Raw genomic sequence first — 27,500 nt, forward strand, 5'->3', positions numbered from 1 at the left:
GCCTTCTCGAGATGGGGCGAGGTGTTCGGGGCACGGGACCCCGTTTCCCCATGGCCTTACAGCAGGAAGCAGGTGCTTCTGCCAGTGTCACCGAGCTCACCGGTGTGGGGAGGACAACATGGTGGCAGTTTGTCGCAGCATCTCAACACACTGGAACCCCATGCTTCAAAACACAGGGCGGGGTGTGGCAGGAGGCAGAGACAGCTCCCGGCTAGCCCTGCCCCCCAGCCCGGGCGCACCTGCCTCTCCCCGTCTGTGCCTCAGTGGCACTTTCACAGGCACATCAGGGATCCTTGATTGTGCCCCTGAGAACACTTTCCCAGCAGTCACGGTAGCCCTTAAAGCCACACCCCCAAATCCTTTCTTTTCTTACGAGTCGTACCCATTGAAACTTTAAAATATGTCTTTCAAAGCGTGTGTACCTGGGCAGCGATGTCCTCTAGGGTGAGGGTGGCCACATCCAACTCAGCATGTCCAGTCACATTTAAATTTCAGATAAACAACAGTCTTTTAGGACAGGTGAGTTTTGGGGTGTGCCTGTCTTAAAGACTCTGTTGTTTATCTGGAACTCAGGTGCCCTGAAGCTGGCAGCCCACCTAGGAGCGGACAGCAGCTCAGTGGTCATCGCACTGAGATCCGGCAAGGAGCGGGCAAGTCACAGTTGTCACTACAAAGCCTGGAAACGCACACGTCAAGACGAATGTCAGTCTTCCCCGTGCGGCGTTTCCCTTGTCACAGGCCCCAGAGGCACCTGTTCCCTGAGCCTCCGGGCACCTCCTCAATATCGCCCCCTACAGGGCAGCTCGCAGCCGGTTTCCGCTCAGCCCTGTGCAAGAGTGTCTTTCAAAAAGTATGTCTTTTGTCTGATAACCCTAACAAATATCCGTTTTTTGTATTTTTATAGATTCTTTCTAAAGTTTTTCCTCAAGTGCAATCAGAACTGTTTGAAGAATGCAGGCAACCCTCGAGATATGCGAAGATTCCAGGTACACACATTCCTCGGATGCCCTGGCCACGGTCCTGACTTTCAATACAAAATCTGAATTCTCTGATGTTGCCGCTGTGCAGAAAACGATTTTAGCTCTCTAAGGGCTTGGGGGCGCACCAGAACTGGTTCATTGGATAAAATACTATTATGCCCTAAAATGATCTGGCATCGTCAGTTGTCCAGATCACCAAGTCCAGTCACTGCCCATGACAAACTGAAAGTGGGTCTGAAAATGTGACTTCAGCGTTTGCCCCAGTTCCAAGGTGGGGCTCTTAGGGTGGGCATGCCGCCCCAAGACTTCTGTGTCGGGCTGGTGGGTGTCTGGAAAGCAGAGTTCTCAGAGCTGTCAGTTAAGTGGGGCTCTTACCTTCACCCATGGCCGGCCGGTGTGTTTCTGAAGGACCGTTTTAGATTTTTTTCAAGAAGCCCTCTTAGCATTAGTTAAGTTAATTTAGCCTCAGCTACACATGGCTGTTCACACTTACTTGATTGGGACTTGGGGCCCCTACTGAAGACCACCTCAGGGATTGCTGGACTGACTTGCTGAGGGGGAGAGCCTGCAGTGCCACCTGCCCGTGTCCTCGGGACCCGGGTCCTCCTCGGGACGGGAGCAGCCCCCGTCCAAGCAGAACTTTCGGAATGTGTTCCCAGCCCCGCTTCCTCCCCCTGGGGTGTGGCAAGGCCTTGTTTCCTTGATTCCACGCCTCGCTGCCAACAGCGTTGCTGGACCCAGGCTCACTCGGACTCGTTTGCCCCCGAGGACTTCATCCCCAGGAGCAAGGATGGAGAGCTGGATGGCTGTGGTCCACTTTGTTTTTCTTGCCTTTGCTGGTCAATAATTAGGAGGACACTTCAGGGTGAAGCATATTCTGCACATGTGATGGGCTATTTTGCTGATTTAATTAGAAAATATTCTGGATTGAGATACAGTTGCTGTGGTTCCCTAACGAGTCAGAGAAGAGTTTGACCGCTGATGGACATGACTGCAGATTAGATGAGTTACCAAATGATTCTTACTTGGGATTTAAACTAGTTCACCACCCAGTTGCTCATGCTGTTCTTTTAGAAATTTAACTTCCACTTCAGTGAACCTTGATACTCGGTTTTATAGCTGACAGCCAATCAGAGAAGGGTCTTGGAGCTCGCCCGGGCCAGGCTCTTGAGGTGGGACACTGTAGTGTCTCCTGCTACCAAGAGTTGGGTCTGCTTCCATTTTTCTTGCACAAGGCTTCATAGGAGATGTTGACCCATTTAAGGAGAGCAGAGGCCAGTCATTGTCTCACCAGTGTCCAAACACAGTGTCGGTCACAAGTTACGAGAAGGGCTTCCTTCGGTCTCTGTAGCTAATCCTTGCCTCTCAGAAGGTTTAACTGGACTCAGCAGGACTTCGGGGCTTACACGGTGTTTCCAGCTGGTTCCACACCCTGGGCACTCCCGGTAGGTGCGCTGTAGGGCTGGCCCAGGTTGAGAGGCAAGGCATAGACTGTCTACTTCCTCTGCTGAGCTGCACTCCGTCCCCTGCTGTCTGACCCACATGGGGATGATAGAGCAAAGCCAGGGGCCTCGTTTAATTTTGATTTTTACCTTTCTTGTTTCTTTAATGCACTGTGGTCTAAGAACTTAAAAGGGTCATGTCTGTCTAGTGTTAGGTGGCATTGCATCGCACTCAGGCAACCTGTTGGTATAGTTCCCTCAGCACCCAGGGTGGGGCCTGGCAGACGGACTGCCAGGAGGGTGCCTGGGTGGACAGGAGCAGCCCTGCCTCCTCCTGGCAGGCTGCCGGGCCACTTGCGGCACCAGAGGGGCGTCAGAGCCTTGTCCCCACCAGGGCAGTGCAGAGGGCTGCGGGCAGAGAAGATCCAAGGTACTGGGACCTGGGCGCTGCGCACCAGCAGTACCCCGAGGCTCAGAGCGGCGGGCACTGCGGCGCCCCCGGTGATCCCAGCAGTGCCCACAGGGGAGAGAGCCGCCGGGAGGTGCCCCTGCAGGGAGCTTTGGGGGTGTGGTGGGTATTGCCCCTGCTTCACAGTCTTCTTGTGGGGCCTGACATTCCCTATAAAAAATCAGTTACACTGATGTATTTGTATATATGCACATAGCTTTGGCCTTTTATTTTTAACCCTTAAAATACTATTTATTTTTAATCACTTCTATTATTCTTTTTTTCCCGACTAATAGATTTTTTTAGAGCAGTTTGAGATTTACAGAAAAATGTCATAGAAAGTGCCCCAAATTCCCGTTGACCCCTAGACGCACTCCACCCCCTGTGGTTCCACCTCTGCAGCCTCTTGCGTTCCTGTGGCGCATATACTACATCGGATGAACCACTATTGATGTGTCACTAATAACCAGGGCCTGTGGTAGCTTTGGCTTTAATGGTCATTCTATGTGGCCTGTTTATAGGTGCAGATGGAGCAGGGAAGGTGGACACGGGCGGAAGCCCTCCTGGCCCCCCACATACCTGCACGTCTCTTGGGGGGGTCGGGGTTTTCTAGGTGGGCTGGCCCTCCCCACCGCTGCCCAGAGCCAGGCTTCAGCCCGGCTGGCCTGTCTAGGTGGGCTGGCCCTCCCCACCGCTGTCCAGAGCCAGGCTCCAGCCCGGCAGGCCTGCTGGGCGCCCTCCCAGGGCCTGGGCTGCTGTGCGCTGCCTCGGGGACCTACTCTGTTAGAGAGCACAGATGAGGCAGGGTAGTACCTTAGGGTTTCCTGGGTCCACTGAGGGGTGCCACTTCTGGGATGCTCTGCACAAGCTCACCTGGGAAGGGGTCTGGGGTCAACGAGGCTGGCTCCACACACATGAGCTGCTCTTCTGCTTTACCCAAAGTCAAGGAGAGACCCTAAGAGGGCCCCTCCCGCCATTCCTCCCTGGTCCCAGCCTGGGCCTGGACCTAAGGGGGGCCTTCCACGCCACCAGGAAGGACTGTTCCACTGGCACACCGGGTCCTCGCTGTCCTTCTCAGTGGACTTGAGAAAGGGTACTCCCCGGGGTCGAACACACTTCCACTATTCATGCTCAGCTTGGTCTTTCCAGATACAAAAAAGTTCATTACCAGATACTAGCTGTGACTGTGGAACTGACCCAGGGATTGTAGGGTGCCAGGACGTGGGTGGTAGAGACACTTGTGATTTATCAGGCCTTTTTTTTGGCAACTCTGAATTTCACAACCCTTCAAGGGAGGACAGTCTCAAGTGGACTAATTTTAATTAGATAAACCATCTAATTGATAAGTGAAGAGATCAATCAGAACAGCTTTGAAACGAGTGGCTGGAGGGGTGTTTCTGAAGCTAATGGCTAGAAGAATATTTCTCTGAATTGAATTCACTTGTTAGCGTAATAGGAGATTAAACTGTAATTAGTGTAGCAGGTTTGGAGGAGAAGCAATCTTGAGTCAAAACCGAACAAAACCACCCACCCGCTCCCATTAGCCAAAACCTCAGAGAAACCGTCAGGGAGCCTAGGAGCCAGGCTGCACCCTGAGCTGTGCTCCGAGGTGGCCTTTGTTCTGACTAAGGGGTGTTTGCCAGACTCCAGTTTCAAATTTGCTTCATCTCCACAGGTTGTTGTGTCGACAACAGTCAACGTGGACGGCCACGTGCTGGCCGTGTCTGACAACATGTTTGTGCACAACAATTCCAAACATGGGCGGCGGGCGCGCCGCCTAGACCCGTCAGAAGGTACGGCCCCTTCTTATCTGGAAAATGGTAGGCACATGTTACATGTCTTTTTTTATTTGCGATGTTGCTTTTTCTTTGCACCATCCTTTATGTTCATCCATGTCGAGTTGCGCCCACTGGGCCCCCTCGCAGGCCAGGCCACCCATGCAAGGGCGTCCAGCCCTCATGGGGGCCTGGGACATGTCCGCTCTGCTTTGTGCCCTCCCCATGTACCGAGGAGCGTCCTGCCGCCGCACCTGCCATTGACTCCACTTTATTGGTTTCTTCCTAAGCCTTCTTTCGCCTAGAGCTTTTGTTGCAATTTTGATTTATTTGGTTTTATTTTGGCTTGTCACAAGCCCCCATCCAGAAGGCCATCCCCAGATACTTTGTGCACGTGTCAGTGGGCGGTCACATACTGGTTCCATCAGCTCAGAATGGACTTGAAGGACCGTTTCCTGCCCCTAGATGGGGAGGGGAAGAGTGAGAGAGAGCGAGTGTGTGTGTGTGTGTGTGTGTGTGTGTGTGTGCGTGTGTGCAAGTGTGTGGGGGGTGGAGGGTGAGAAAGAAGCATAAAAGTGTTTTGTACCAAATACTCCCAAGTGGTCAACTTCTTGTTTCGCTTATTAAAAGAAGCATTTTGGCAGGAGTGACAGGCAGGGTGTGGTGGTTCCGGACGCGGAGTCAGAACTCAGAGCTCTCAGATGCGGGGGCTGTCCCACGCCCCTTGCGCACATCCCACTTCGTGCTTCTGTGCTGGTTACCGCCGTTTATCACGGCCCCTTTAACATAAGATCCTTTTCCTCTCAAAACACTTCGTAGATGAGTCATCAGAGTCTGGCCAACACCAACTGAGAAAGGAAAGTGAGGCGGTTTTCAAAAGTGAATTGCAGACAAAGCAGCACGATCAGATCCTTTAGCGCAAAGAGCCCATAAAACTAACCGATTTTAAGACAAATCCTCTACAGTGAGGTCTCGAATTCAGGAGCCTCACGTGAGGCAGACATACGCATACTCAGCAAAGTGAATGAAGCGTGTGTAGATTCTCAGAATGAAATATGATTCAGACATGAAAACAGGAAGACGATTTATGAATCTGCTTCAGTCCACAAAAATAAACTAATTTGTTTTTCTACATTAATGACTAAGGTATAAGAGAACAAAAATATAATAATTAAAGGTCGCCCTGGGCACCAGAGTCATTAGAATCTGTGACGTACTGTTTATCTGCTTCCTATGCACTGAAGGTAGGTGTATGTCTTGCTTAGCAACCATCACTAATGAGCTGCACAATTAAGAAGGTTGAATCCCGGTCCTTGGTCCCCTGCTTCCCCAGAGAATGGAGCTCACGAGGCGATAGGTTCAAGGAGGCCCCCTCAGCCCTCTGGTGTTACGTTGTAGTCTAGGTCCAAAATCAGCCTCCTCTAATGAGCTATTATGATCTGAACAAAGTACAAGTATTTATTTTTGTAAGTAGCATGAAGGAGCATTTGACTATAAGCAGAAAATATATCATTTAGAAAAATAAAGGCCACTAGTCAGTACCTTGGAGATAAAACTCAGCTAATCAAAAGCTATTTGCAGAAGCTGCCTTGCTCAAGATTTTTTTTTAATGTTTGTTTCTCAGTATTTTGTCAACATCTAAACCAAATCACTTTCTTATAAGAGACTGAGATATCTTGTTCCACCCCAGAAAGTGACTCTAATTTTGAAATACAAATAGGTGCCCGAGAACTAGCATACAGTTGAAGAAAAAGGTCTTGAAGTAAAAGACTTTGTCCTAAATAGTAAGGCATGTGCTGGTTTTGTGGTTAAGGCTTGGTTCTCGAGATGCCTACAAAACATGGCTGTGTCCCCTCTAGGATGAGGAGATACACGTCCCATGCGTCCGTCCCTTCCTGGGAGAGATGCTGCTTAGGAAGGTCATCACGAGGTCTGGCTGTATTGTCCCCAAAGCCATTACCTCCTCCTGCCTGGTCAGTACCATAGCGGAGGGGTGGGGTGCTCGATTTGAGTCAGCCCCACATTCTTTGAGGAAAAGGTGCCCCATCCGCCACCACTCTGAGCTCTGCGCAGGCTCTCCTGGCTAGCACCTCATTATCCAATCATCGGGTATTCACCAGCAGTGTGTACACACAGGCTGATGGTTTCCAAGTAAACTATTTCCCCCTGCTGCTGCTGTGGGGGTCGTCTGCCATCGTGTCCTTTGAGCTCACAGAAAAGCAAGGCACATTATTTACAGGGCTGAACACAGGCGAGGGGAGCACAACCCTCCCGCCTCCCCCAGCACGGCCCAGCAGAACTCAGGCTTCCGGGATTTCCTTCCTTGTCACTTGCCCCCTCGTGAACGACGCCAGCCCTGTGTAAGCCCTCCGTGAGCCCTGCCCAGCACCCGGCCTGCAGAGAAGTGATTTGCATGCCAAGTGCCGTAATGTGGTTAGGTTTATGCAATAAGGACAACCGAATCCAGGCTGCGGGGCTTTAGCGAGTTCAGGGGAACAGATGGCCCTAGGAGAGGTAAAAGGTATAATCCTATCAGCTGGAGTATCAGCCAGCCATCTGGACATCCCAAGCACAATTACAAGACATTTTAGCAGGCAGAACAAAGAAGTCTTCATGAGGCAAGATTAGGCCTGTTGGAGTGCCTCAATATTGTGAATGCAGAGAAAGGTGACAAATGCTGTTATATTACTCAAGAGAGCTTGCTGATTAACGGGAACCGGGATGGGGAGCCTGTTTCCTAATAGGATACTGGGTATGATGGAGAGACCCCAAAAGAAAGAGGGAAAGTGGAGTGTTTTGGTCGACACCACAGGTTTCATGGCTTCCAGGGGCATCACTTGCACTTTTTGAAATCCTCGCCCCAGCCCTTGGCCCCCTGGCCGCCAGACAGACCGGGCCCCACGGGGGCCTAAGGGGGAAGGGTGCGGAGGTCGCTGCAGCCACGGTGTGCTTAGTGCGAGCCTCTTCTCACGAGTAGGCTGAGAGGCTCCTTACGGTTAAAGCAGGTCCCTCCGGCGCATGTCAGACCTGCAGGGGAGGGTGCCACGGCTCCTCTTCCCGGAGCCTGGCAGCCCTGGGCCCCCCGGGAGGCCTGGCCACACCAGGAGCACACAGACCAGGATCTGGCCTCAGGGCTGCTTCCCACAGGGGGCCCGGGGAGGAAAGTGGGGAGCGCACAGCGGCTCCCTTCCCCGCCCAGTCCCTGCTCCTCCTCTGCCATCTTCAGCTGCCCTGCCAGCTCCTGTCATCTGCTTGAGTGTATTGTGCACGTATATCATTAGATCTCTAACGCTGTCTGTGTAATTCATTTTGCCACGGTTCCCACTGAACACATGTTCCCTCTCTATATGTGCATTGAAATGTATGCAAATTCGGGCAGAAGGAAGATGGCTATCGGCTGCAGAGGAGGCCAGTGCGGGCCTGGGTTTTCTTTCCTCCGAAAAGCAGCACAAATTCCGAGATGACGTGGCTTTCCACTGGGCCACAGCTGCCAGATAGCAGTCTCCAGTGCCTGCAGTAGATCCTGTTTTTTTTTTTCTCTTTTCTCACCTCCAAAGTAAATTTGTTTACTGTAATTTTTTTTTTTTGTGAATTATTTGCCATAATTGGCTGTGCTGATGAAGGTCACCCCCTTGGAGGAGACTTGTCAGTCTTTAGAGAGCTGATCCTTTTCAAATGCTCTCCATGCAATTAAGAAAAGCAAATGTCACTCGGAAGCCTCAGAAATGAAAATTTGTATGAACTTATTAGCATGAAGTCAACAGCGCTAGTTAAGGGCAGGCTCCCGGTGTGTGCTCTGTGCTTCTGCTGCGGAGGGAGGTGCGTGCGGAATGAGCAAATATAACCCCCGCTAGTCCAACATTAAAGCAAACAAAGGGAGGTGGCATGTTGGCAGTGTGCTAAACAACAATAGCTAATGGTGATTAACTAGACGTGTCTGCAGAGTGCTGCTTCTGACCCGTCAGGGAAACCACGGCACGCAGGCTTCCGGAAAACTCCCGCTTATGAAGACACGCGGCCAGATATGACCCGGAGTCTTAAAAAGATGATTCATCTGAAGCCGAGCTGCACGGGGCCTCCCATAAACGAACAGCCTAATAAGGCCCTGAGATGCCCTTTGGAGGACTCTTGTCTATGCACATGGCCACGAGGGGGCCAAGCTAGGGACTTCTTGTTTACTGAGCTTACACCCTCCTTTTCGGACAAATATCCACAGAGGTTGTTGGGAACGAGGGGCGTACACCCAGCTGGAGAGGGTGCCCTCAGACCTGCGCCCAGTGCCTCTGTTCATGGCCCACCTTCTCCCCGGCACCCCAGGGTAGCCAGGAGGAAGATGGGACAATGCCTGGGGTGGGGCCCAGGGCTTGTGCTGGGATGGAGGCCTGAGCTCCTCTCTCCGGGCCATCTCTGTGTCCCGACAGCATCCACCAGGAGACTGGAAGGTCTTAAGGCCACTTAGCTGCCCGTCACCCAGGCCTAACTGTCCAGTCTTCTCTGCAGACCAAAGGTGGAAAGCTAGGGAGGGCCACGGTGCCCCCCCACCAGAGCAGGCAGCCGTTTCTAGGAGCTCCTCCTCCACAAAAGGCCACCAAAGGCGGCGGGAGAGGTCTGCCAGCACCATGTAGCTGAAGCTCTCACCAAAGGCCAGAACAAAGTCAAGACTCCACGAGACTGCAGCCTTCAGGCCCAGCTGGCCTGGGTGCAAGGCTACTGGAGCGCCATGCAGGGCCTCCCGCTGCCCTCCCAGGGCTGTGGCCTCCAGGCCCTGCTCCCCTGTGCCCGCCCTCCCAGGCTGTCTGTCTCCCCTCCCCGAGCAGGGCTGCCTCTGCAGGCCAGGCTGCAGCCATTGTAATAACTCATGCAAATGGGAGGGCTCCCTAGACAGAGCCAGGTCAGGCCGGCGGCTGGGGATTCCTGTCGACAAACAGTATTAGATGTAAAATGCATACCTTTGACAAAAGTATTAATATACACTTTTGATTTTTTTTTTCCTGATGAAAAGTGAAAAGTAGTAATTGTGGAGTGACAGAGGAAAATGAAGTTTTGAACCAAAAGGCAAAGTTCGTGGATGAAAAAACCCAACCCAATTAGCTCCTTATGAGGAATCGAAATGCAGGGCGTTTGCTCCTCCATTTCCCTCAACAACCTTTTGATCGACTCTGCTTAGATCTGTACAGCAAAGCAGATAAATCGACATGCCACATGCACGCGATGCTTAATCATTTGTAATAGTCATATTTACCCTGACACATAATTTGCTATATCAAGCCATTCTTTTTCTTGCTCACTAGTATTCTGTGGCTTGGCCATTGCTTTATAAAACATTTAATAGTTTGCTTTAAACACATCAACGTGCTGATCTACGGTTGCCCTCTGCATGCCGCCCGGAGGGCCGGCCCACGTCTCCTCCCGCAGCGTCCAGCTTGAGTCGAGGTGGGCAGAGGGGCCGGCGTTGCCAGGAGAGGCTCTAAGGTCCGCATTCTCTGTCTTGTGTGAGCAGCCACTCCGTGCATCAAGGCCATCAGTCCCAGTGAAGGCTGGACCACGGGGGGAGCAACTGTGATCATAATCGGAGACAACTTCTTTGACGGTCTACAAGTTGTGTTCGGAACTATGTTGGTGTGGAGTGAGGTAAGCCTGCGAAATCGGTCAGCCCCCAGCTGTAGCTTGCTTGCTTTGTAGTGGTTTCACAGACTGCCAATAGCACACTGACACAAGGCACTCTTCTCAGACGATCGCCTGTGGCAGGGGCTTCTCCAGACTCCCTAAACTCGGGGGTTTCAAACCTGCCATAGGAGGTCTGTCAGTACACGGGAACAATTAGTGCCAGAATTACTAGAAGCAGGTTTAAGGAGACATATGGTGGCAATTTTCATATGAATGATGCCCTGTGGCCTTTCCTGCAAACTAAACCCCAGGATCATTTGCAGATATTTTTCTTAAGGAACACCATAGAATCCGGGTCTCTGGGTGACAGCTAGAAGGGAGCATTCTGAGACGATGGTCCAATTTGTGCTCATTTTGGTAATTATATCCAACTGGCAAGTGCCCACGGCTCACAGCCAGTGCCTCTGAAAGCCTGTTCACTGTGTGTTTTTGTAGCTGATAACGCCCCACGCCATCCGAGTCCAGACCCCACCACGGCACATTCCTGGAGTGGTTGAAGTCACCCTGTCCTACAAATCCAAGCAGTTCTGTAAAGGTGCTCCTGGGCGGTTTGTCTACACTGGTGAGTTCGCATTTCCAACTTTCACGGCCAAGTGGTTAGGCGCCTCCTCCCAGTGGGAGGCGTGTGGTGGCCCCTTCAGACAACAGACAGGTTCTGAGAGGACGGACAAAGCCCCCTGGGCCCCCGGGTTTAGCTGCGTACACAGGCTCTGAGTCCTCATCTGAGCTGGTGTGATGCTGTGACAGGCGCAGCCCCCATGGCTAGTGAAATTGGGCCCCTTCCTCCACCTGTGGACCTTCAGTTTCTCACCTGGAAAGCAAGGTGGTGGGTGTTGTTAGCCAGATCAATCAGCCCCGGCTTCTGTCAGGCACTGCCCATGTGCAGGGGCTACGTGTCCATCTCAGCCCTGCGGGGGCGGCCCCACGATGTCACTCTTGTCCAGTTGCACAAGCGAGACTCAGACGTTAAGTCATGTGCCCACACTCCCTACATGAAGGTCCCATTCAGGCCATATTCTGCTCCAGGCTAGGGGGGTGCCTCACACCCTACACCCTATCGACTCTTAAAGGGAATATGTATTCTGCAATGGTCTCACACAAACTTCTGTCACCAGAAAGGGTCGCCTCTAAAGATACACGTTTATTATCTCAAAGCTGTTTTATCCGGTGCTCTGTACACACAAGTGCCTAGTCAGCACGACTTGTTGGAGGTATCCAGAGATGCCATAAATAAGCTTACAGCATGTTTGCATTCTGATTTCTAGTGCTAGCCATCTGCAGAAAGCTGTGATGTCTGAGAAGTGTTCTTAACAAGGGACAGTGTCTGCTGAAACCCCAAGAGGGAGGAAGGGATGGGCTCTGGTTCTTGCACAGTCATAGTCTTGGTGTGCTCAGAGCTGGGGGCCGGGCGGTCCAGGGGGGGACCTGGGCTGGGGTCCGTAGGCTTGGACAATGCTCTCTCACCAGCGGCGGGAGGCCCTGGAGCAGGTCTGGCATCCCACTGTCCAGGCAGGGGACAAGGAGGGCGCTGAGGCCCCTTCCACATCGGGGTTTGCAAAGGTTATTCACCTGCTTCCCTGTGGAAAGGACTGAATGGGTGTGAAATGCAGTCTCCCAGCACTTTGCAGTGGGGCTAATGTGGCCCCAGGGAGTGCCTAACTTGGGTCCTTACAGACAGCCATGGCTTTTGTCCCCAGAGGCATCTGGACCCTTAACAGCCCAGCTGCCAGGAACACCTGTGGTCCTTGTTGGCCACCCCCCGCAGTCAGCGCCCCACTCACAGTCGAATGGGAGAGAGGCACCTGCCCCCCAATGAGGGCCGCTTTCTCCCGCGGGGCAGCACACACACCCAGGAGCCCTGAACGAACCCAGGGGAAGCCGGTGTGTGTAGCAAGGAGCTGTGGGTGTGCGTCCCCCTTCCAGGATCCAGATGCCCTTGGCCTTTGGGATGGACGAGGGGCTTCTCCAGCTTCTGAGGCCCCCAGGGTGTTACAAAAGGACATGTCAGTGGGGTTAGGAAACTTAGGGTGTCATGTAAGCAAATACACACGTCAGTGGCTGAGTGCCTGCACGTGTGCAGGTGACCGAGGGCACCGGGCACTGTGAGGTGCGAGCTCAGGGCCGTGTGTAGATGGGGTGTGGCTGGGGGTGGGAGCAGTGGCCAGGCCGGGTGCTCTGCACCCCTTCCTGTTAACCTGCTAACTGCTGGGTGGGTTTGCCCCGGGCTCACGCCTCCTGACTGGAGTCCCACTTTCTCCTGGGCCTCACCCAGGGATAACTCCAGGGCTATGTTGGACCCAGGTGGGTGCTTAGCAAGCCGTCCTTCTGAAGTAAACTTCTGTCGGGTCCCTGGTTCCTCGAAGGAGGGGACACTGATTGCTCATGAGCTGTGTTGTGTGTGGGCTCAGCGTCGGCTCAGGACACTAACACGAGCACGGGGTCTGGCTGAGGCAAGGCCAGCTGGCTCCTGGATGCATTCCTCACGGGCCCCATCAGTGGCCCTTTTGGTGAATGGTATCTTGGCACAGCCGGGCTTCTCGGTGGGGAAATTTGCAGGCTGCTGTTAGGAGTGAGTGGTGACTCTTTTCCAAGACACGATGGCAGACAAGTCCATTTCCCCCTTCCCTCCCCTGCCTGTTGACTGCTGAGGATTTTGGCCCCAGTGGGACAGAGACAGGCCCTGGACTGGGCATCGTAAACAAACACAGGTGCGTTTGAAAAATGAGTGGCGGGGAGGAGCTGCCTGTCACTGGCCAGCAGGAGTCACGTGTGGAGGGCCTTCAGTGCAGCCCTGTCCCACAGCTCCAGGGCTGGGGGGCTGGTGGTGGGAGTGTCAGAGCAGCTCTCTCTGCAGCCCATGGCCCTCTGGCCAGGCGGATGGATGCCTGCCCCCCTGGTGTTGGGAGCTTCCGCCTGCCTCCCCTACGGGGAAGCGGCTCATCCCTGGGGTAGCTCTGGCTGCCACCCACTGTCTCAACACTGGGCATCCATTTTGCAAGTGGGTATCATGTCCACTGCAGGCCGACTGGGTCTCTGGGCCACAGGTTCCGGGTCCGGCTGCCCAAGGCCTTGGGGATTTCCTCCATGGAGAGTTCTCCCACTGACGGGCATTTCAATGAAGCCATTCAGTGCGTTTGCCTTTCCTAGTGGGAGGGTGATTTATTGCCCCCTCCCCCACCCCTCACCCCCCCCCCCCCCGCACCCCAATCATTAACGGGAATATACATTTCAAACGCCATGTAAGGGATATGGGGCCCTACACTCTCAGGGAGCAGAGGAAAGGTGGGGTCATAACCTGTCTGACCTGGAAGCTTCTGTCTGATTCGCATTGGCCCTGAAATTGATGGGGACAATGTAGTAATCACTGAGAATTGCACCCCCCTGAAAACTGAGCCAGCCCTTCTGGACGTCAGGAGGCAGGCGCAGAGCCCTGCAGGGCGGGCGCCGTCCCCTGGGCATCTGGCTCCCATCATTTCCCCTGCCCGCCTGCCCGGAGGCTGCTGGGACACCCTCACATTGAACCTTGCAGGCCTGGGGATAATGAACCTGTGCACAGAGCAGGGGCCCCGCCCGCCAGAGGCAAGCAGCCTAAATGATCTGTTTACAGTGATCTGAGAAACACCAGATTTTTCAGAACCAGACCCGATTAGTCAACCCAGAGTGGGTGTGGGAGCTCTGCTGCCCGGCCCGGGAAGGGGAGGCAGGCCGAGCCCATCCATCCAGGCCTGTTGCCGGCTGCTTTCAACTACTGTAAAGACACAATTACCCCGGGAGGCAGTGGCAGTTCCGTTGATTAGCACGGAGAATTAAAAGAACGAGTCACAAGTGACATGTCCAGCTCCCCCATACCAGTCCTTTGTATTCCCTGCATGCCTCACCCCTGTTGTAAGAAGGTCAAAAATTAGAGAGAGAGAACGACTTTCAAGCGGCTAGCACTTAGGAGCAGAATTAACAATCACTCTGTATGTAATTGCCAGTTAATAGTAAATTGCCTTCTAGACTGTAAAATGCAATATAAACGGGTGGGCACCTAAAATTAAATTAATGAGATATTTGCTGCATTTAAAAGTGAATAGTGCAAATTAATAACTGAGTGCAATACTTGTTTTAATATTTGTCTGATAGTGTATCATTTGCTTGTTTAATAATAATTAAATAGTCCCGGAATATCCTACCTGAGTAACTCATGGTATGGGGCAGATTGAACAGTTTCCATTCATGATTTCACCAGTAGAAACACATCAAACGGTTAAGAGTAATAAAAGAAAATTATTTTTAATTAGAATATAAGCATTGCAGTTTTATTTGATTAAGACGAATTGGAATTTGTATGCTTCTAATTGAAATTATGTTAAGAGTGAAAACTAGTTCTATAGTTCTACAGACATGTTTCCAAATGTGAGGCGTTCTTGCACAAATGTGTTACTCCTCATCCGTTTGGTAGAAGCTTTCTTGTTACACAGAAGAGCCGAAGCTGGTCAGTGGCACTTGACTCCGGGCACAGCCACGGGCTGCAGCTGTGGGGCTCTGGCACCCAGATGTGTGACCCACCCTCCCTTTAGATATTTATTTTATTCAAATAAATTATCACAAAGGACCTGGAGCCAGCAAGTTGCCTGCCAGGGACCGTGCCCTCTTACTCCATAGGATGCTGGCAGTCAGTCAAGAACCTGCCCAGAGCAGACAGACAGCTTGACTGCTGAGCACATGGGCCCGTCTCAGGTCTGCAGGGCTTTGCTGGATGGGACACAAAAATGATTACTTTCTGCACAAAGACACACATTCGATTTTAGGCTTGTGAAATCATAGCTCGGCCAGTAATTTCTGACAGTTCGTGTCCTTTCTGATACAGTATTTACGGTTTTGTGTTTTTTAAGTCATATTGTGCCTTGAACGGGTGTCATGGCAAGGGGAAGACTGTCCTGGCACCTGTAGGGTGACAGTACCCTTGCCTGGGGCCCTGCCATATCCTCTGCAGGCTTCCACCGTTTAATCCCCACTTCACTCCACTCCTTGAAAGGCGCTCATGTTTCTGAAGTGCTTTAAAGATCTTTTGTGTGCATTCTGTCAACGGCGCAGTGACACACTGTAGCATCAATAGTGCCCTTCGGCCACCGCCAGCACCAACTAGCTGTCTCCCAGGCCAGCGCTCTTCAAACAAATTACTTGTATCCACAGAGCAAATGATCCCTAATCGCCTCCTACAAATCATACTATTCTTACTACGCTAAACTAAATGCTAATGCCTTCCCTTAAATGTAAACCACCTGTTTATCTCAATTATAAATTTTTAGCCAAGTGTGTGGACACCGTGTAGAAACAAATATTTTAATTATGGGTCCTCAAAATTGGGGAAGCTTCTAGCCAATTCAGTCTGTTACTCCCGGGTGCCCACTCCTGTCCCAGCCACTGCCCATGCCCATTTGCAGTGGGCATTCTGCACCCACACTGTTTCGCTGCTCCTGCTCAGCAGATGGAGGGTGTCAGTGAATGTTCGAGGTGCCCTGGAGGAGAGACATGTTCACTTTTATGTGATAGCTCAGTTCCGTGGAGGAAGAGCTTGGGGCCAGCCTTACCAACTCAGGGCACCTCTAGGCCTGTCCAGAAGAGAGAGCTGGGGCGGTTAGCCAGATGGTGCATGGCTCCAGTGACATGATTACTCCCCCCAACCCAACTCCACCTTGTCCTGTTTACATCGTCAAGGGTTTTTGCCCATCGGCTGGGATGGTGTGTGGACCCCGGAGTGGAGACTGACCTCTTGGGGTCATGTGTGGGCTCCTGAGGGCCACCAAGGAAGGAGAGTGCCCACCCGGTGTCCTGTGCACTGTGTGGTACAACGTTAGACCCGGAAGGCTGGGCCTGTCCTGCAATGGGCTGGGGGCACTGGGAGAGCAGGCCGCGCGCTGTGTCCCCCTCTGGAGTGGCACGGGGGGCTCCGGGGTCCCTGCCATCCCCGTCCTCCTGTCTCAAAGGAGGCTGGGAGAATGAGACACACCGTTTGTGCTATTGCACAAGTAGACTATTTGTCCTAATCAGTGACACCCATTTACTAGAATTGCTTAAAATGAACTATACCTCATACAGAAATCGCACATTTAGAGAGTTCCATTCATCATCTGAAAATTGAGGGCCAGTAAACTTTTCTGCTCCTCCAGTGGGATCATAGGCATGCATCAAAATGTTAAAAATGATTGGTGAGAGGGAGCTGTCACCCATTTATCAAGGAAAAGAACATTATTTGCTAATTTCCCAACCAGGCTGGTGACAGGGTGCTTCATCTCTGGACCCACGGTGACCAGTATGGCCTTTTTGTTATTAGTACAAGTCAAGCGCTTTTGGGCAGTTGCTAACAAGACACATTTGTCTGTCGTCAGAGGGGCTTTGCTTGTGTTCCAAGTGGCTGTGACCAAACTCTGCTCACTGCCCCCTGATTGGTGCCCCTTCGTGGGGCCGCACCAGCCCAGGAGGAGAACCCGACTGATAAATCACGAAGTTTCCGTGTCAAGGTGAAGGTATTGACTCTCTGGTACCAAACCTGACAAAATGTAGCAGGCAGGACACGGCCATCCATCTTCCCGAAAGGACAAAAGGGTCACTGGGGTTTCTGCCGGTGATGGCTGGGAAGTGGGCAGCAGAAGGGGAGGCCCGGCCCACCGCTCGCCAAGCCCCCCGGCACAGGCAGGGGCCCCACCCTCCAGGGGGCAGTGGGAGGGGCGGCCCAGGATAGGCTGGCATCACGCTCGGGATTTACTCTGAGATCTGGCTGGTGAGGATGTGAGCCCGCTTGTGAGAATAGTTTGGGGATCTGGCGTGGGGTGGTGGGGAAGTGAATGAATGGCCATTTAAAGGTTCAACAAGGTGAATAGGACCGACTGAAGTGTAGAATAGAGCTGACATAACAAGGTGTAAAAATAAAACCGTACAAAGCACCCAGTGGAAATTCTCAAGTTCAACGACGAAGACCAAGCGAAGCATCAGAACAGCCATTCAATGGGGAGTTTTAGGTGGAAGCATGTGGTTCTTTTAATGTCGAAGAGAAGAAACAGATCTCTCTGTGGCTCCAGGCCAAGAAGGAAACATTATAGTTTTCTTCTTTCTGTCTTACCGCAGCCATGGAGGTGACAGGCCACCTCCCACCAGGGCTGCCTTGCTGGACATAGGGCACAAGGCTACCAGCCGGCTTGGAAGTGGGCAGTGGGTGCACCTGGCTGGGGGGCGCTGTACCAGTGGGGACGGTGACAGCACTGAGCTCAGCAGCTGCTGGTGGTGTCCTCTGAAACCTGTTTTCGCAAGGTCTGTGGACCTGCCTCTAACCTGTGCTCTAGGCTGAGGTGTGGCTCCCAAAAGCTGAGTGAGAAAAAGTGCTTTTAAAAAGTGTTAGCATTTGAATCAGTTGGGACTTTTTTATTCATCCTTGAAAATGCCAAATGAGTTAGTCCAACTTTCTTAGAAAGTTTTTTGAAGAAACAACGAAGTGGAAAGCCCTTAGTGCTGTGGGCTAGTTGCTACACCAAAAAAAAAAAGAAAAAAAAGAAAAATAAGTTTCCAAATGCTCTTAATGAGCACATGGAATAACTCAGTTCCGCGAGGGACCTGAGGATATGTGGGGTGGCGCATATGATCTGGAAGATTCATTACAGACTGTGTTAAACTGTAAACACAGAAGCTCGCACTGAGACGGTGAGCTGCTGCGGATCTCGGTGAGCCCAGGGGCAGCCCGTCTGCGGGAAACCTCCTCAGGGTAAGGCTGACAGGGCGGCTGTTCCTTCCCCTGGAAGACGCCCCTCGGCCCGCCCTTGCGAGATAACCCTTCCTTGCATCTTCCATTCATGGCAACACACTCTTGAGTCCCATGGGAGCACCCCCACCTTCTCGGGGCCCTCCTTCTCCACTGAGCACCTGGTGGCCACTAAGGACCCCAAGTCAGGGCATCTGGGCGATTGGGTTGGGGGATTCTGCCAGATTCCTTCTCCATCTTCCCCCCTTATTCTCAGGGCCCCTGTCTCCTCTCTCAGTACACAGGGGCTGTGGCGGCACCCTGCCCTGTCTTGGGACCCCTGTGCATCCCTCCCACACTGTCTGCAGTACAGAGACGTCCTGCTGAGGCTTTCAGGCCTGCAGGCGCAGGGCTGGTGAACAAGCACCCGGCTCCGGGGGTGCAGCAAGTCCAGTTTCTGTGGTCAAGGGACCTTCACAGCAGGCGCATCGATGATCACCTCCTGAACGACTTGGCATTGGGTGACAGTGTGTTCCCCAGCTAAAGAGTAAATTGGCCCCGTGTGCTTAGAGTCCTTAAAATGGTCGTTATTTCAAGAGTTGACTTGTTTTAATACCATGCAAGTGAGGTCCACACGTGATGGGGGGTGGGCAGGGCCGCTGGGTCCCTCAGCTCCTGCCTGCAGGGAGCCACGTTAGCTCTCCACTATGTGGTCCCAGTGACAGTGCCCTGGCCTGCCCGAGGTTTGTCATGGTGCCATGGGGGGGTGCCTGCCCCCACCTGTCACCCACATGCACCACCTCACTGCCCCAGACCCCACATGTCCTACATCACTCCTTTCTCCAGTGACCAGAAAGTCCCAGCTGGTCACAGTGATCTTGAAAGGGGCGTGGTGCCCAAGGATGGGATGGCGCCTCTTCCTGCCAGTGTGATTTGGAATTTACCCACGGCTGTCTCTGTATTGGTCCAGGGCTTACCTGATGCTCGCCTGGGCCTCGGAGGTGCTGGGGTGGGTGACTCTTGGTGGGTTCCTCGCTGGGGAGCACCATGCCTTCAGCCAGGCTATGCTGTGCCTGGCTCTTGGCCGTGCTTGGCCAATGTCTACTGCACAAGCCACATTTGCAGTCCTGCTGAATCAGAGTCTTACGAGAATGAGGCAGGATGTAGAAAAGAAGTGAACCAAATAGTCCTAAAAGGTGCTAGGTTCCATAAAACGAGGGACAGCTGTGGGATCCTGGCAGGGTGGGGTTCTCTAGAAGGGAGAGCCCCGGAGAGGGGTGTGGGGGTGTTTGGGGAGGTACTCCTGTGGGTGTCTGGCAGAGGAAATGGGGTTTGGGATTTCCGGGCTCCTCGTGTGGAAACACGACCGTTTTACATGGCACATAACCTGGAACCCTGTGTTCAAGGACTGTGGTTCGTGGATTCCAAGGCTCTGTCTCAGAGTATGCTTTGCTTCTTCATTCACCCTGAAAGTCCAGGAGATAAAAATGCCTCCATGTGGACTGTTGGGAAGGCTGGTTACACGTCCTGAGTGGGACCTGTCCCCTGTTCCCCATCCTTTCCCCATAGATGGGAGGGTCTCCACCCTTTCAGACAAATACCAAAAAGCACCTTTATCATTAGACGACCTTCAGACCTTAGAAGGCAGGTCCCTCAGTAGAGGGGTGGCTGGCACATGTATTCTAATCCAGATGAGCGATGTTACTTAATGTTTTGTTTTGTATTCTGATATAATTCACATAATAAAAATTCACCCATCTGGAGTGCACAGTTAAGTGGTGTTTGGTGTATTCACAAAGTTGTGCATCCGTTCAGCTGATTCAAGGACATTCTTATCGCATGAAAGGAACCCTATGCCCCTTAGCAGCCCCCTACCTGTCCCCGCCCTCCCTGCACCCACACCCCCACAAGCCCACTTCCTGTCTCTGCATTTGCCTGTTGTGGGCATTTTGGGCATGCTGAGTCACACGCCATGTGGCCTGTCTGGCTTCTCTCACAGCCTAGTGTTTCAAGCCCCATTCCTTTGTACAGCTGAGTACTATTCCTCTGTACGGCTACACCACGTCTTGGTCACCCCTCGTCAGTTCACACATGCTTGGGTGTTGTAGGTAATGCTGTCAGGAAACACTGGGAGCAAGTCTTTAGGTGGACACAGGAAAAACATCACATTCACATTGGCCTCTCAAAATAAAAAATGTTTTGGTAACCTTTCTACACTGCCTGGCATTTTCAAGAAGCCTGCAGTCTTTACTCAGTGCTACTGAGAAGGGCAGGTGCCATGACAGGGGGTGCCCACCTTACCTTCCAGAAGGAGGGCAGGCCCCAAACAAGTGGACAGCTGGCCACCTCTGGGAGCACAGGACCGCAGCAGGGATCCTTCTCCTGGGAGGGGGTTGAAATTTCAGATCCTGTTTTCCAGCTCACCTCTGTATGGAGATTTTACGCTGGTTTAAAGTGTGCAAATTCATTGCCTGGATGGTTCTGCACAGAGCGTTCTGTCGCCCATTTGGGTTTGAACACACACACACACACACACACACCACTCACTCACTCACTCACTCACTCACTCTCAGAGGGTTGGTGATACCAGGATACTTGAGTTTTCTTTCTGAAGGAAGGATGCCATTGGAGCGTGTGTGCTTTATGAAGTGGAGGGTGATTTTTGCCCACTGGCTTCCCCTTCCCTCCGGCTCGCAGGCTCTTCCTGACATAGAGGTGATGTTTGTTAGAGCAGCCTCGTGATGCATGTGAAGATTGTTGGGTGACCAGGACCACCTCCCTGCCTCAGAGCCACCACTGTGGCGAGTCTGTCCCTGGGGGCAGAAGGCCATCTGAGGGAGGGCATCTGATGTGCCGTGTGCCTTAGTTTTCCTCCACTGCCGGCTGGGCTCAGTGGATGGAGTTGTGGCATGACTATAAAGCCATAATCCAGTGTATTCTTTGAGGTATGTAAACAGCATTGTTTGAATGCAATCCAACAGTTGTCAGTGAGGGTATTATTTTGGTAACAAGGAAGATGAGCTGTCCCCTTTTCTGTGTTTGGTGTCACATCACAATGCCACCATCCGCTGCCAGGCAGTGGTGAATGGAAGCCGGTCCCTGTGCACAAGGCCAGGCTGGGCTGCCGGTATGAATATACCAGCACAGCACTCCCAGTACTGATGAGGAGGCATCTGACTTCCAGCAAGAAGTCAGGTGTGGCGCTGTTCCCATCCGTTGTGGCCTTGGTTATAGGACACACTCCTGGGTTAGTGGGCTGGAGGGGCCCCTGGAGTAACTCCCGTGAATTGGAGGCTGATCTTGGGCTGGCCTGAGCGACCCCTGCTGGCGTCAGGCCCCAGGGCTGGGATGTTGGAAAAGCCAAGTCACTCGGTGAGGGCAACTAGGGTTAGCCACATGTCAAAGAAGGGTGACTCAAAGTCCTGGTGTCTGTGCCCACCCTGGTGGCCAGGCCGGGGAGCCCAGGTCTGCTTCTGGGGAGTGATGCAGAACCGCCATGGCCTTTGTGTTTCCCATGCATGCCCCAACGCCTGGCTCACCCTGCCGAGTTCTGTGATTGAAATTCATTGCCAAATTTATTGAGAAATTAATGAGAAAAGCTGCAAAGTATTGACTTTGAGAGGAAAACACAACTCATCTTGAATGAGGAGGAAAATGCAGCAATAATTTAGCCACTATTGATTTGGCCCTGTCCATGTATTGATCTTCATTTTACAATATTAATTTGCACCTGCAATCGGCTGCAGAGGGAACCGATTTCATTTCGTGGCTGCGTTAATGTGCAAAGCATTAGGTGCTCTTAAGAAGTGGGGATATTACACGTCGTGCCAGGAAAGCAGGGTTTTTTTTCCTTCTATTTTTGCTTGTTACTGAAATAGACTAAATATTAATTTTTTGTTGGACAAAATATGAAAGCGAAAACCCATCTAAAATGCGGTCCTCCTCTCAGCTGCCCCGGCCGCTTTTCATCGGCATGAGGAGCCGTCAGCCGCCTGGAACTCCAGCCACCTCTCATCATCATGCCCAGATCAGTTCAAAGTTCATGAAATTTCTATGAGCATTGATCTCGCCCCATTGATTTTTTTTTTTGCAGCAGATCTTTGAAATTTTAATTTCCCGAGCATCTGAATTTCTCATAGATGAAATGCACTTGGAGGAGACAGTTGATGATAAAGTGGAGAACTTAGCATCATTTTAAAGCCTAAAAACGGGGAGAAGAAAAACAGGCCTATGCAGACTTCGTGCAATGTTTCTGAGGCAGAGAAATGAAGGTGCTCAGGTGGGGGTGGGACATTTGGGGTGTTTTGGGGGGAAGCTGAACACCAGTGTTGTCTTCAAAGGCCACACATTTTTAATGCAACTTTTTATACAGTCATCTTTGAAAGAAAAGCTATCTGGAGGAACAGCGGGACAGAGAAACATTCTTCACTGCACAGTCATTTGCTCACAGCGGCCTCTATCACCTGGTCAAGTTCACCTAGTTACTTATCAGTGGGACATTTAATAACCTCAAGGTGATATAATTGCTATTGGCATTTTTCCCCCTTGGATTCAGCTGGTTAATGTGTAAACTACTTGTCAGCAAATAGCACTTTGTCACTGAAATCACTAACACCCTCTAGAGGGATGTCTTTGTATTGAGCAATTTAATTTTACTTTATTTAATTTTTACACATTACAACCTGTGTTCATTCAGGCACACTGAAGGCTTGCCGTCTGCTGGGGCAGGGTCTGGGTATATCCCTGTTAGTAAGATATACTATATCTTATTTAACAATCCCCACTGCCTTAATTGAAGCGCGTTCTTGTCCCTCGGAAAAGGAACCACAGATGTTCTTATTATGTAGTTATGTTGCTAATGTGAAAAACTGCCTCATTATGAGGATCTGTTTGTAGCTAGAAAATTACTGCATTATGACAAATGCATGACTGGGAAGTTACAGGAAGAGGACCATTATCGAAATGGAACGGGAACTCATTTGATGGCTGCGACCAGCAGCTGGAATGAAGCAAGTGAATGTCCCCCTGGCTTTATGGCTGCGGTCAGGCATTTCAGGCAGAGGGAGAATTGGCGCCAAACCGAAAACTTCTCATACCTTTTTTTGCTCACTGGGCTTCCTCTGAACAATGGAGAGGCCGCGCGAAAGCGGCTGGTCTCCTACCTGCAAGCGTCCCCCTTGTGCGTTTAATGGCACCGTTTTGGAAGCAGAACTGTGGCTGTAGGAGCGGTCAGTCCGGGAGCACCGGGAGTCGGCCCTGCTCGCTGGCCGGGCTGCTCTCCAGGTCCCCCTGGCGGGGCGGTGGGGCCGCTGCCACCACCATCCAGCTGGTCACCATGACCCCTCCTCCTTCTCCAGTCCAGTTTCGCCTGCAGGCGGCCCGCCAGGCCCTCGGCACCCTGGGCAGGCAGCCCACTGAGGCAGCATGGCACCGCAAGGGGCACCTCTGCTCCTGCTGCCCTGGATGCCCTTGGGTGGCAGGGGGAGGTGTCTCCACAAGGGGCCCCAGGCACATAGTAGCTGTTTAGTAAATGCCAGCTGAATGAACTGTATTTAAGACAGTTCGTTTGGCCACTTTCCTTCCAAGAGAGTGTCTCTTCGTAGAAAACACACACTGGCCCCAAACATAGATTTTCTGATCTGAAATTTTGTTCCTGTGTTGTTTGCACGTTCAGAGGTCCTGAACGTGTCCCCTTTGCTTAATTCAATTAGGTTTATATGTTAATGGACTTGGAATTCGAGTCTAATAACATAATCATAAACATTTTGGGGTATCAGAGATTAACACAGACCTCAAGGCAGGGCTGGCTGACAAAGAAGGTTAAGCCATCAAAATGAAAACTGAAACTACGTATGTCACAAGAGAGCAGATTCCACTGACTCTTGCCCATTGGTACGTTTCTAATTGCAGCAGGCCGATTGGAGCCTCTCTGGCCGCAGCTGCAGCTGGGAGCCTCGTGCCATTTTCTGCTGCCACATTAGCTCCAGCAATCCCAACTTGAACTGACATCACAGACCGTTAAAATTTTATCAATTGCGGTGTGATTAATCCCCCAGTACATGGGCATGACTTAAATATTTAGAATGCTTCTTCTGTTATGACTTTAATGCATGTAAAGTAACGAGATTAACTCCAGTACACTCAAATATATTTAAATATGTATCCTTCCCGAGCTGTAGGCTATTCCGACGTGTAGGAATCATTGAGTCTATGTGGCCGTGTCAGGCTCTATTTGTATGACCCATGCTGGATGCCGGCCTGCATATGATAGCCGGATATCTGGCCTTTCACAGGCCGCCTGATCGCCTGCCCCATTTGGCATGGAATGTGATTCCCGGCTATTCTAGCTTCTGATTCATTCAGGTTTTATTGCTGTGTAATTTTCTTATTCTAAAATAAAAGCTCTCCTACAAAAATTACTATGCATTAGGCCGCGGTAGCCTACTCAAATGGATATTAATACAGTTTATCTCTAAAAGGACGAATAATGTATTTGAAACAGATAAAAGGCCCTCCACTAAATGAGGAATGTTAATATCTTATGGCACTGTTAATAAAGAGATATTTCACAAGGGAGATTTGTTTTATGACTTTTGATACAACTGCCTTACAATCTGACATATCTTAAATGATATAATTTTGCACATGCATGCATCTCTTTTATATGCAGCAGCTCATCTTAGCAAGATTTGAATTCAGAACAAATAATGGGTGCTAATTACTTTGGGGGGTCAGTTTGTTATAAAACTCATCCTCTCAGATGCAGATATGTGGAAATCCATGTACGAAGTTGGGAGCTTACAATAACATTTTGAGAAATGTGTTGTTTTTTTCCCCCCTTCAGCAGAAAATAACATTTGTTTTTGTTGTGTTTAAGGCAGAGCTTAAATTAATTTAACCCAGTGACACATGTTCAGAGACTAAGCATGCTGCTAAATAATTCCTTGGAATAAATTGCTCAGGAACCAAGTACATTAATTTACGGCTCTCCTGATGCTGACAGATGTGAGGGCGTTGGCGGGGGAGGCCCTACAAATATTAACATAAAACAAATTTGCTTTTTTCTTCTTCATATCCCTTCTTCATCCCGACTTGAGCTCACCCAAGGCTCCTTCTCTAATTATCCACGAGGTCAGTAAGCAAAATTGGGAAGAAGCTGGGAGATCAATACAAATTATCCCTGAGCAAACCAGTGCTGACAGTTTGAATTGCAGCATATGTTTACCCAAAATCAGGCAATTTATCTTAATATCAGCAAAGTAATGCAGTGCGGGTGAAAGGTCAGGCAATCTCTCCCCCTCATAATTACCCAGTTCTAAAACAGGAAAGTGCTATTGATTGGCCTGGCTCGGCGCTCTGTGACTGGACGTGCCCGGAGCCTGGCCCTGGCTTGGCTGGGCCGTTGCCTTGTGAGCTCGACACGCTGAGGATTTATTAGATGTGTGTGAAGGGTCTCTTGCTTTTTCCTCTGGCTGCGGGATTTGCCAGTGGAGTCTCCCCGACTCCTGGTCTCGCTGGGCGCAGGGGATGGGGTTCTGTGTGCGCTGGCACTTGGAAGGCCGCCAGTCGGCTCTGCAGATGGCACTGCTCCTGGAGGCACGGAGGGAAACTGGATAACCCCACCCCCAGTGATCAAAACCCTCCGAGAACCATGAATGCATGTCACTTCTGTAGTTTAAAGACGTGGACAAATTTTTTTTCTAGTTCTCCCATGTAAATTCACTGGGCTTCCAGTAGCAAAGCCCCTGGACGGGATTTCAGGCTGCAGCAGCCCCGCCCTCACCAGGCCAGCATGGCTGAGACCTACAGTGGTTCAGTTCCGTGTCATCATCCCCCCATTAGGGGAGCGCAGATCTTATTCTTGGCAGTGCATCAAGATGTAAACGCTCTCTGGGCTGCAGCAAGAGGCGAAAGGTACCTGCATATTTATACTGCCTTAAAATATTTTTAGTCATAGAAGGAGAATATCAGTTCAGCTGAAACACTGGAAAATGTCTCTCCCAGAATGAGAGTGTATGGTTATTACAAGTCATAAAGCTTCTGAAAGCTTGCATTAAAGCGTCTATCACCTGTCAGCGGCATTTGCATGAAATCAATAGCGGCTGCCCATCTATCTTTTCTGATCACCTTTCATCAGGCCGATTCATTAAGTCAAACAGTCATGGTGATTAGCTGGGAGAGAGGAGAGACCCTGACATGTTAGAAATGCACAATGGGCCACCTTTTTTGTTCCCTGATCAAGAAGTGCAATACTTTATCTAACCCTTTTTAGGCCAAGTTGCTTGGCGAGGCCCATCCGCCCTGCTGCCCGCCTGGTGCTGTAGCCCCACACCCTCGTCCCGGCCCAGGCAGAGACGTGACAAATTGTCCCCCAAGTCAACGCTGACAGCTTCTGATGATTAATGGTTTGATTATGAAGTGGTTTTACACGTATAGAATTTACATCACAGAGAGTTAGAAATTTTGCCATGTCACATGCGCCGAGGCATTTTGAAGAGCTTCACTATTTGCAAAGAAAAAAGAGGGCAAAATCGCAGCAAAAGCCATGTCATGTAAAATCGATACGTCGGATCAATGCTTTATTAACAAGAAAATGTCTTACTTCACATTCCTGTGCGGACCTTTGTCTCCAGCATGTATGATGGAACGTCAGATCATATTGTGGCCTCAACTTTCGGGCGCATTATTAGTGTGCGTACGAGTCTTCTGGCGTCACTGACGAGACCCGCCGTGGGTGTTGACACCCGCAGCCCAAGCGCTGGAGAAAAGTGGGGACCAGTTATTTCGGGCAGCCTCCAGCCTTGCTCCTCGCAGCCGTAGCCTCTGTGTCCCCGGCGTGCCGCAGACCCGCCGAGTTGGGTGGTGTTAATCATCAAATTACGTGCTGACTAATGAGTGGTGGCCCAAATTGCGGCCTGAGTAATGAATAGATGGCGGCAGGTCTTATTAGTCTCAGAAAACCCCCTGATTTATGTCGCGCCGTGTGCCCTGGCGTTCCTCCTTGGGAAGCGGTATCTACTCCAAGAAGTAATGTACTCTAATAAGTATTTTCATCTGAACTCGCGTCCCCGGGCCTCCGGGCTCAGTTTTCGCTGGAGTCAGGCAGAGCCATAATAAAGCCCAATGGCTCCTTATAAAGCTTGTTAAACACGGAGTGTGCGGTCGGACGGAGTCCCGGCCGTGATTCATGCACTGTACACAGCGTGTGCTGCTGATTTATGGCTGCGCACAGTTCATAGTCAAAATTACAATTTGAGGGATAAAAAGATTAATTACTATTTGTGGCCAGCAATTTCGTGAGGCTGGTGGAATGATAGCGCTCTACATCAGGTAGTAGTCAGCCATTCACAGATTATTAAAGCTTTGCAAGAATAAAGTGTTCCTCCTGCCTGGTTTGTGCTCAGGCAATATGCTAGACAAAAAAGGACCACAGGGATAAATCTGAAGCTAGCAATAGCTGGACATATGTCA

General features: G+C 51.2%; 1 protein-coding gene across 9 annotated transcripts in view; it reads left to right on the plus strand.

Moving 5' to 3' along the window:
• EBF3 (EBF transcription factor 3) overlaps positions 1-27,500 on the plus strand; it is a 114,526-nt gene that overhangs the window by 74,525 nt on the left and 12,501 nt on the right. For 5 of the 9 annotated variants that reach the window (XM_037011722.2, XM_037011725.2, XM_037011724.2 and 2 more), the window contains 4 exons: positions 905-986; positions 4,546-4,690; positions 10,146-10,276; positions 10,748-10,874. In XM_037011722.2, the coding sequence (XP_036867617.1) occupies positions 905-986; positions 4,546-4,690; positions 10,146-10,276; positions 10,748-10,874 (485 nt within the window). The remainder of the gene's footprint in view (positions 1-904; positions 987-4,545; positions 4,691-10,145; positions 10,277-10,747; positions 10,875-27,500) is intronic. The other 4 variants (XM_037011723.2, XM_037011726.2, XM_037011727.2 and 1 more) reach the window with 1 other exon arrangement.

The sequence above is a fragment of the Manis javanica genome, chromosome 7 (genome assembly GCF_040802235.1).
Source record: "Manis javanica isolate MJ-LG chromosome 7, MJ_LKY, whole genome shotgun sequence".
Taxonomy (NCBI): Eukaryota; Metazoa; Chordata; class Mammalia; order Pholidota; family Manidae; genus Manis; species Manis javanica.